The 11,314-nt window shown below is 41.9% G+C and overlaps 1 protein-coding gene across 2 annotated transcripts in view; it reads right to left on the bottom strand.

The window, feature by feature from the left end:
• Positions 1-3,406: 3,406 nt before the first annotated feature.
• The window catches only part of LOC120061001 (adenylate cyclase type 6-like), an 83,640-nt gene continuing 75,732 nt past the window's right edge, over positions 3,407-11,314 (bottom strand). For both annotated transcript variants that reach the window (XM_039010470.1, XM_039010471.1), the window contains exons 21-23: positions 10,453-10,657; positions 9,956-10,080; positions 3,407-6,971 (exon numbers count right to left, since the gene is read on the bottom strand). In XM_039010470.1, coding sequence (XP_038866398.1) covers positions 6,834-6,971; positions 9,956-10,080; positions 10,453-10,657 — 468 coding nt within the window. In that variant the 3' untranslated portion in view covers positions 3,407-6,833. The remainder of the gene's footprint in view (positions 6,972-9,955; positions 10,081-10,452; positions 10,658-11,314) is intronic.

The following is an 11,314-nucleotide window of genomic DNA, read 5'->3' as shown; positions in this document are numbered from 1 at the left end:
ATTTTAGTTTGTCAGGGTGTGATTTGGGTGAGCATTCTATGTTCTTTTTTCTATGTTTTGTATTTCTTTGTTTTTGGCCGGGTATGGTTCTCAATCAGGGACAGCTGACTATCGTTGTCTCTGATTGGGAACCATACTTAGATATCTTTTCCCCACCGATGCTTTCTGGGTAGTTGTTTTCTGTTTAGTGTTCTTCACCTGACAGGACTGTTTCGGTTTCGTGTATTCTCTTTGTTATTTCTGTTTAAGTGTTCAGTTTCAATAAAAGTCATGAACACTCACCACGCTGCGCTTTGGTCCGATTCCTCCTCATCCGACGACGACACCCGTTACACCATAACATACAGTGCATTTGGAAAGTATTCAGACCTCTTGACTTTTTTCACATTTTGTTATGTTACAGGCTTATTCTAAAATTGATGAAATAGTTTGTTTTCCCCCTCATCAATCTACACATAATACTCCATAATGACAAAGCACAAATAGGTTTTGACATTTTTGCTAATAAATAAATAAATAATAATAAATAAACGGAAATATCACATTTAAATAACTATTCAGACCCTTTACTCAGTTTTTTATTGAAGCACCTTTGGCAGCGATTACAGCCTTGAGTGTTCTTGTGTATGACACTACAAGCTTGGCACACCTGTATTTGGGGAGTTTCTCCCATTCTTCTCTGCAGATCCTCTCAAGGTCTGTCAGTTTGGATGGGGAAAGTTGCTGCACAGCTATATTCAGGTCTCTCCAGTCGGGTTCAAGTCCGGGCTCTGGCTGGGCCACTCAAGGAAATTCAGAAACTTGTCCCGAAGCCACTCCTGTGTTGACTTGGCTGTGTGCTTAGGGTTGTTGTGCTGTTGTGCTGTTACCATAAAGGCCTGATTGGTGGAGAGCTGCAGAGATGGTTGTCCTCTGGAAGGCTGTCCCATCTCAACAGAGGAACTCTGGAGTTCTGTCAGATTGACTATCGGGTTCTTGGTCATCTCCCTGACCAAGGCCCTTCTCCCCGATCGCTCAGTTTGGCCGGGTGGCTAGCTCTAGGAAGAGTTTTGGTGGTTCCAAACTTCTTCCATTTAAGAATGATGGAGGCCACTGTGTTCTTTTGGACCTTCATTGCTGCCGAAATATTTTGGTACCCTTCCCCAGATCTGTGCCTCGACACAATCATGTCTCGGAGTTCTATGGACAATTCATTTGATCTCATGGCTTGGTTTTTTGCTCTGACATGCACTGTTAACTGTGGGACCTTATATAGACAGGTGTGTGCCTTTCCAAATCATGTCCAATCAATTGAATTTACCACAGGTGGACTCCAATCAAGTTGTAGAAATATCTCAAGGATGATCAATGGAAACAGGAAGAACCTGAGCTCAATTTCGAGTCTCATAGCAAAGGGTCTGAATACTTATGTAAATAAGGTATCTGTTTTTTATTTTTAATACATTTGCAAACATTTCCAAAAACTGTATTTTGGATGTATATGAAATGTTAAAGGGAAAGAAAATGGAGAGGTGAATACCTAGTCAGTTGTACAACTGAATGCAAAGAAATTGACTACTTCAAAATGGAGATAATCTCAATGGCGCTGCCCATGCCCTCAAAGACGCAATAATGGGACAGATAGAAAGATGTGTCGTCTAACTAAGTCTATGGTTGAGAAATAAAAAACATACATTATATATACAAAAGTATGTGGACACCACTTCAAATGACTGGATTTGGCTACTTCAGCCACACCCATTGCTGGCAAGTGTATAAAATCGAGCACACAGCCATGCAATTCTCCATAGACAAACATTGGCAGTAGAATGGCCTTACTGAAGAGCACAGTGACTTTCAACATACAGCACCATCATAGGATGCCACCTTTCCAACAAGTCAGTTCGTCAAATTTCTGCCCTGCTAGAGCTGACCCGGACAACTGTAAGTGCTGTTATTGTGAAGTGTAAACGTCTAGGAGCAAAAACGCTCAGCTGAAAAGTGGTAGGCCACACAAGCTCACAGAACAGGACCGCCGAGTGCTGAAGCGTTTAAAAAATAGTCTGTCCTCGGTTGCAACACTCACTACTGAGTCCCAAATTGCCTCTGGAAGCAACGTCAGCACAATAACTGTTTGTCAGGAGCTTCATGAAATGGGTTTCCATGGCCGAGCAGCTGCACACAAGCCTAAGATCACAATGCGCAATGCCAAGCGTCGGCTGAAGTGGTGTAAAGCTCACCGCCATTGGACTCTAGAGCAGTGGAAATGCGTTCTCTGGAATGATGAATCACGCTTCACCATCTGGCAGTCCAACAGACTAATCTGGGTTTGGCGGATGCCAGGAGAACGCTTTGTGCCTAAATGCATATTGCCAATTCTAAAGTTTGGTGGAGGAGGAATAACGGTCTGAGGCTGTTCTTCATGGTTCGGGTTAGGCCCCTTAGTTCCAGGGAAGGGAAATCTTAACGCTACGAATGTTCCAACATCTAGTGGAAAGCCTTCCCAGATGAGTGGAGGCTGTTATAGCAGCAAAGGGGGACCAACTCCATATTAATGCCCATGATTTTGGAATGAGATGTCCGACAAGCACATGTCCACATACTTTTGGCCATGTAGTGTACCTAGGTCTACACTATACCTCTAGGCCTACTCATATCTAGTCTCCATTGTTGGGGTCAATTCCATTTAAATTCCAGTGAATTTAGAAAGTTAACCTTAATTATAATTCCACATTTTCCTCATTGAAAAGTATTGAAGATAATTGGAATTGGATTTTCAGTATACTTCCTGAATTGACTGGAGTTGTAATGGAATTGACTCCCAACCCTACTAGCCCCTATCCACCATCCTGACCACTGTGCTCTCGTTTAGTTTCACTTTAAGGGACAAGTTCACTTTTGTTTGACCAAATCTGTATTTTGGATGTATATGAAATGTTAAAGGGAAAGAAAAGGGAAAGGTGAATACCTAGTCAGTTGTACAACTGAATGCATTCAACTGAAATGTGTCTTCCGCATTTAACCCAACCCCTCTGAATCAGAGAGGTGCGGGGGGCTGCCATAATCGACATCGAAGTGTCCAGACACTTTCTTTTTTTGCAATTTTCACTTGGTTTTAAGAAACTTAGCCCACCAGCAATAGACTTCCCCATGCTTCTATAACATGCCATTTACATCCAAAACACAGATTGGTAAAAAAGAAAAGAAAAGTGAACTTGTCATTTAATCCATATAGTGAAACGGAATGTTAGCTCATGGGATCAGGATCGTGGAACGAGGCTAACTCCCATCCTAAAACCCATCTATTTACATAAAAATTCCTATACAGCTATAGTCTTGTTATTGCAGGTATTATTACTGTATAGTTACATAGGTATAGGGGCGATTTAAGGCATGGTACCCATTATTATGAACATGACATTACCAATAACTTATCCAACTAATTATTTTAATAAAATGTGCATTGCAATGAAACAGCAGAAAAACACACAGGCCTAGATTGCACATTGATTAGGGGAAGACACTGAATAGTAACATAATAATAAATAAATGATCATCAATAACACAAAACAGTAATGTATTGATGTAGTTTTAAGGGGAAATCAAACCATTTAATTTCTTCAATTCTGCTATATTGTTATTTTTGGAATGGAAAAACAAACAAACAGTATTTGTTGGCCTTTCAACTCAAATACAGTAAGAAACTAATGGGAAAAGGATGAAAAAAATGAAAAGAGGGGGAACAAAACAACTTCAATCAGAGAACCATTCCTTCCTACACACAGGTTGATCAGCATCAGCAGGCTCGTGTTCATTAGGCTCGTGTTCACAGTAGGAATCTGTTTTGCCACAAAAAACCTAAACAAGCCATTTCTTATTTGACAAGTTCAGGTACTGTAGTACCTCCCTGTTTCACTTATTTTCTTCCGTTCCTAATGAACATGACATAGGTCGAGGAAGAAGATAGATAGACAGAGACCACAAGTCACCACGGTAGGGCCTACATACTGTAACCTACTCCCTGGTACAGTACAGTGAGCCTCAGTATTGGGGGGATAAGTGGGATCAAGGGACATAAACCTTCATTTCTATTCAATAGCAATAGTACTTCACATAATACAGAAGTAGCTCTTTCCACGTCCCTGTCCTGACCTGGGAGCCTGTATTGGCACCATTAAAACTAGTTTTCTGGTAATTTCTTTCAATAATAAGTAGTAGTTTCACCATAGACATACAGTATATTTTGTACATTCATAAGATGAGTTTCAACTACTCCTTTGGGGGGTAAAGAGCATCTATGTGCTAAATACCAATACTATCGGATGGTGTCAAATACTATGGAGTACAGATACTACCATTATATGTACCTCTTATTTCAAGTTAACAGCTAGTGTTCAACCAGATAACTTTTGTGTATTCTCCTGTACATGTAACATTGTACTGTAGGCTATAGGCCCACCGTGTGTAGATTACCACCTCCTTTAAACACAATCCAAAATTTGGATTCAAAAAATCAATTTGTGGGTTTTTAGACATTAAGGGTTGGAATGGAATTGTGATCATAATCACAGTAAAATAAAAGGCATGAAGTAAAGGTGATTTAAATCAAATCAACAAACATAAAATCAGGAATGAACACACAACTCCAAAGTATAAGATATAAAAACTACACGCATAAGCCTTGCAGCATCAATTTGGCATGTGTGCGTCCAAAATGGCACCCTATTCCCTATGTAGTACACTACTTTGGACCAGGGGCCATAGGGCTCCAATCAAAAGTAGTGCACTATATAGGGAATAGGGTGTCATTTGGGATGCACACCCACTTGTCATACAGATTCTTTAAAAACCTCACAGTGAAAAATTATGCCCCTTTAAAGATAAAGAACAGCATACACTTAGCCTCACACGCACACACTTATTTCATATAAAACATCTCACAGCAATGAAAACACTCACTCCGGTACCATGGTAGCAATGCAGTTGTTTGTTTGTCCGTCACTAAAGTTTTTGTTTTGGCTTGTACCAAAAAAATACATCTAGAGAGGGAATGTCATTGATGATACATAGAAAAGAGAACCCACAACCTTATGTGGGTTAGAATTACCCTGCACACAATAGAGGCCCTGAAAGGAACACAGAAATCCAATCCAAGGCTGCTCTGCTTGTGTGTGGTCTCTCTTCGTTCACAGTGCACAATCAAAGACAAGATTTCTCAGCTCTCTTTTCATATTAGCAAGCATATCAAAGTCAAAAACAATAATGTGTTCGCCGCTATCAAAGACAATGACGTTGTTTTCCGTGGCCCTTGTCAAAAGCGACAAGAAAGAAAAAGCTGAAAAAACAACAGGTTTGCAGTTGTTCCTTCTGCAGTCATGTCAGTTGTTCCATCCGCAGTCATGTCAGTTGTTCCTTCTGCAGTCATGTCAGTTGTTCCATCCGCAGTCATGTCAGTTGTTCCTTCTGCAGTCATGCCAGTTGTTCCTTCTGCAGTCATGTCAGTTGTTCCATCTGCAGTCATGCCAGTTGTTCCTTCTGCAGTCATGTCAGTTGTTCCATCCGCAGTCATGTCAGTTGTTCCATCCGCAGTCATGCCAGTTGTTCCATCCGCAGTCATGTCAGTTGTTCCTTCTGCAGTCATGTCAGTTGTTCCTTCTGCAGTCATGTCAGTTGTTCCATCTGCAGTCATGCCAGTTGTTCCTTCTGCAGTCATGTCAGTTGTTCCATCTGCAGTCATGCCAGTTGTTCCTTCTGCAGTCATGTCAGTTGTTCCATCTGCAGTCATGTCAGTTGTTCCATCTGCAGTCATGTCAGTTGTTCCTTCTGCAGTCATGTCAGTTGTTCCATCCGCAGTCATGTCAGTTGTTCCATCCGCAGTCATGCCAGTTGTTCCATCTGCAGTCATGTCAGTTGTTCCATCTGCAGTCATGTCAGTTGTTCCATCTGCAGTCATGTCAGTTGTTCCTTCTGCAGTCATGCCAGTTGTTCCTTCTGCAGTCATGTCAGTTGTTCCATCCGCAGTCATGTCAGTTGTTCCTTCTGCAGTCATGTCAGTTGTTCCTTCCGCAGTCATGTCAGTTGTTCCATCCGCAGTCATGCCAGTTGTTCCATCTGCAGTCATGTCAGTTGTTCCATCCGCAGTCATGTCAGTTGTTCCATCCGCAGTCATGTCAGTTGTTCCTTCCGCAGTCATTTCAAACAGAAATTGGTTGATGTGTGTAGAGTCAGTCCCTCATAATAAAACATTTGTTCTTTGGTCATTGTCATCCTTCTCATCCTTGAATATTTCATATAATACATATGTAGTTTTTGTTACAAGGTCGTCATGACAACAAAAAAATCCTTCCATTTCAGTGAAAAATAAATAATAGCTCCGGATGTGAAGTATTTGTTGTGTAGCTCACAACAAAACAAATATAGCCTTTTGTTCAGTAATTTCCTTCTAAGGCAATAGGTCTTCACTATAATTCGTTAATTATATCTTTCAAGTAGCTTCGTGTCTAAAGCCTTGAAGTGAGAACAAAATTCCTGGTTTGCGTCCCATATGGCACCGTATTCCCTATACGGTGCACTAATTTTAACCAGGGCCCTGGGCCTATACAGGGAGCCATTTGAGACCCAAACCTAAAGTAGTGTGCATAAGAATACATGATTGCACACACACACACACACACACACACACAAACACACACACACACACACATTTCCTTCAGGGCTTTGAACTGTTTCTTTTTTTTACTCATCTCTCTCCCTCCTCTCGCTCTCTTTTCTCACACACTCACTCCCCCCTCGCTCCCTGTCCATCTCTCTCCGCTTCATGTATTAGCAGCCAGCGGTAGTCCCGTGACCGTCCGTTAACTGCCCTGGGTACCATTGGGACCGCTGGTCAGGAAGTAGGTGGTCATCTCTCCTTTCCCCTTCACCTTGACCAGGCCTCTGTGGTCCAGCTGGTAGCCTTTGTTTACCAGGACATGGTACAGGTCTGTGGTCACCTGGGAAAAGACAACACAAGGACACGGTAAGTGTGTGTGTGCGCGCGCGTGTCATTCGTCACAGAGACACTCCACCTCGTCTCCACAGACAATGTCAGCCACAGCTACACAGCAGCTATCCTATTGTTTTCTGTTCTATCTAGGATGACCAAGGCGCTACACGGTGGAAGGAAAAGTATATGATGACAATTGTAGCTTCGGTTGAAGTGGAGAACTTGGTATCTGGTTACAATTCTTGTTCCTTGTAATAAATCATAGTTGCAAAAAACTGCGCTGCAGTAGGGTTTTATATACAGCAGGTGGTAGCACTGATCATAGAGGACGGAGGAGACACAATCTATATTGCTATATTGAGTTCATCATATACTATGTCATGACGTTGACCTCTTTGGGTATAGCAACCCCATCCCCCTCTCCCTGCCTCCCCCTTGCCTCCTTCAACTAGGCTGCTGTGGTCAGAGAGAGGTCGTAAATTCCTGAGGAGAAGACCCTGCCACATGGCCACACAGTATAAGAGGCAGTGTAAATTTTCATAGAGAACAAAGGAATTTCTTCCACCTCACAGAACTTGAGGTACGAACAAATTTCATGTTCCGGAGAAAGTATAAAAGATCGGTGAAGAATCCAGCTACGAACTAGTCCGTTTGTTACAACTTGGGGAAGCTCATGGGAGACGGTGTGGCCACATTACCATAACACTGTTTATATAATAGCCTCAGATATGAGGTTTACATCTAATTGTTGTATAAGATGAATGAGTGAGTATGATACTGTTTGTAAAATTGTGTAATATGATTTTGGACTGTTTAATGAAGGAAAATCCAATTCCCTTTTGATTTGAACTAAATCAGAGGATCGCCCCTGAGCCCAGTTAGGGTCAGGCATCCTGGGACAGCCCCTTTTCTGCAATTCCGAATAAAACCCAACTTTGAGAAATTATCAGGAGACCATGTTTTTCTCCATTAGGAGGGGACGAAAGTTGCAGATCATTGCTGAATGTTTTAACCATACCACGTGGTTAAACTCTTAGACTATCGATACTGACAGAATAAGAACAAGTCTTTGATATTAATTACTAGTCTGCAGCTTGGAATTCGGTATCATTGAACGTGAAGAACGACAACCGCCGAAACATCCATTCTACAACAACATGAATGAATGTCACTCTGAACTATCCACTATAACCACGACAGAGAGAGAGAGAGAGAGAGAGAGAGACGGACAATTCTACAAAAGAACCAACTTTTCAACAGCGATCAAGAAGACACACTGAGCGTAAATATATATATTGATTTCAATTGTTCCCGAATGAGTGAGCCATCATGTGCAAAGGATTAGCATTTCAATTGTTATAATTATCAACTCTGTAGTGACTTCTCAGCTGACCCCCACTCCCCGTTTTGTCCACCAAGCCGCGATGCCGGTTTAGCCCACTAGGGCACATTCCCTTATTATTTACTGTAACCATATTTACTTTGTTTGTTTGTTTATGCATTTCTGTGAATTACTTAGTTAGTAATAAATAAATGATTAAGACAATTGATGTATGGATGACTCATAGTGAAGACTGGGTTCGTGCAGATAACCAACAATTTACGATGTTTGGAATGAGACAAACGTGAGGTAAAGTAAATAATTCATTAATCAGAAGACTATGGATAAGATATGAAAATATCTGAAAAGTTATTTTAGGAAATTATAACTTTGTGATCTGAATATTTTCCTTGGTGCCCCGACTTCCTAGTTGATTACAGTTACATGATTATTCAGTTTAATCACGTAATACTAATTACAGGAATCTTTGATAAAAACTAAGTCTTCAATTTAATGATAGTAAAGACACGACAACTATATATACAAAAGTATGTGAACACCCATTCAAATTAGTGGATTCGGCTATTTCAGCCACACCCGTTGCTGACAGACAGGTGTATAAAATCGAGCACACAGCCATGCAGTCTCCATAGACAAACATTGGCAGTACAATGGCCTTACTGAAGATCTCAGTGACTTTCAACGTAGCACCGTCATAGGATGCCACCTTTCCAACAAGTCAGTTTGTCCAATCTATGCCTTGCTAGCAACAACAGCAACAACAGCTCAGCCGCGAAGTGGTAGGCCCCAAGCTCACAGAACGGGACCACTGAGTGCTGAGGCTCGTAAAAAATGTTTTGCCTGTCCTCGGTTGCAACACTCACTACCGAGTTCCAAACTGCCTCTGGAAGCAACAACAGCACAAGAACTGTTTGTCGGGAGCTTTATGAAATGGGAATCCATGGCTGAGCAGCCGCACACAAGCCTAGGTTCACCATGCGCAATGCCAAGCTTCAGCTGGAGTGGTGTAAAGCTAACCACCATTGGACTCTTGAGCAGTGGAAACACGTTCTCTGGAGTGATAAATCACGCTTTACCATCTGGCAGTCCGATGGACGAATCTGGGTTTGGCGGATGACAGGAGAACGCTACCTGCCGAATGCATTGTGCCAACTGTAAAGTTTGGTGGATAGTGGTTTGGGGCTGTTTCATGGTTCGGGCTAGGCCCCTTAGTTCCAGTGAAGGGAAATCTTAACGCTCTAGCATACAGTAGAAATGGTTTGTCGAGATCGGTGTGGAAGAACTTGATTGGCCTGCACAGAACCCTGACCTCAACCACATCGAACACCTTTGTGATGAATTGGAACGCAGACGGCGAGCCAGGCCTAATCGCCCAACATCAGCGCTCGACTAATGCTCTTGTGGCTGAATGGAAGCAGGTTCCCCAATGTTCCAACATCTAGAGGAAAGCCTTCCCAGAAGAGTGGAGGCTATTATAGCAGCAAAAGGGGGACCATCATCCAATGAATTTCATTGACAGATTAATATAGCATTTAAATAAGTTTTAAATGGGTGAACATTGTATGACTCTCAATGACATGTCTAACATACAGTGGACACCAAAGATATGTACAGTAATTCTTAATATCAGACAAAGTAGGTATATCTACCTGTATGCAGTCTGGGACTCCTGTGCTGTCCATACGACTGGCCACGTTGACAGTGTTCCCCCAGATGTCATACTGGGGCTTCTTGGCCCCGATCACCCCTGCCACCACTGGACCCATGTTGAGACCTGCATGAGGAAACAAGACACAGTCAACCTGCCTGCCTGCATTGCACCACTTCACCCATCTAGAAGTAAACCTGTAAATTTTGTCCTAGAGGGCTGCAACATGTGCCGGCTTTTGTTCCAGTACAACACATCTGATTCAAATAGTCAACTAATGATAGACTACTGCAGCCCTAACCAGAATTGAATCTTACTCTGTGTGTTGTCTTTACAAAGGGACACTTTGCCACACATGTAATACCACTTCATCTGGAAGTTATTGAAGGAGTGTTTGTAGGTGTACTTCATCTGTTCCCTGAGTCTCATGGCTAGTCCTACTCCTAATACTACTACTACCATCCCACCCCCATCTCTACTATAGGTCCAGGGACTCACCTATCTTCATCTGGAAGTTATTGAAGGAGTGTTCGTTGATGTACTTCATCTGTTCCCTGAGTCTCATAGCATAGTCTGCCAGAGCCAGGATGTGTGATCGTCCCTCACGGTCGTAGGTAGAGTCGTTGAGGCCAGAGGCAGCCATGTAGGTACTACCGATGGTCTTTATCTTTTCCAGTTGACGGAAGTTGTCCTCACTGATGATCTGGGCAGTCGGGGGGTAGACAAAGGCGAGTCATTGGTGGAAAGGGAGGGAGTTACAAGCAGTGCCAAAACGCACACAATAACAAACCATACTATAATAGCTGGGTCGTTCCATAAATAGAGTACATTTTGCATCCCTTTGATACTTTAGGTAGAAATTGTGCACCAATATTGAACTTTAAAAGCCTGTTATATTAAATTAATTCCTGTTTAAAATAGACCACATGAAACATTCAATAAATTCAATTTTTTTATATGAATATAGCGGCATTTTGTCCCTCGTCATGTTTTTCCGACATCGAAGAAGATTTGAATCCACTTTACTCAAAAATTTGAAACTATTCCTTTAAAAAATAATGTAAAACATTGAACATTTAATATTCAAATCATAGTGTAGGTGAGCTGTTTCTACTCTTTCTGGCAATTTTCTGGTGTTTTGGGGTGGAAAACTGAGCACGTCGGGCATAACATGTCAAACCATAGATAGATAGCCTTAGGGCTGACCCCAATTAGTTGACTGGTCGATTGTCTGCTTGTTAGGCTGTTGGTCAACCGACATTGTTTTAGTCGAGCAGTAACAAATATATATACAGTACCAGTCAAAAGTTTGGACACACCTACTCATTCAAGGGTTTTTCTTAATTTTTACATTTTTTTA

This window comes from Salvelinus namaycush, chromosome 16 (assembly GCF_016432855.1).
Source record: "Salvelinus namaycush isolate Seneca chromosome 16, SaNama_1.0, whole genome shotgun sequence".
Lineage (NCBI taxonomy): Eukaryota > Metazoa > Chordata > Actinopteri > Salmoniformes > Salmonidae > Salvelinus > Salvelinus namaycush.
The sequence above is the reverse complement of the archived record's forward strand: the minus strand, read 5'-3'. Positions and strand labels throughout refer to the sequence as shown.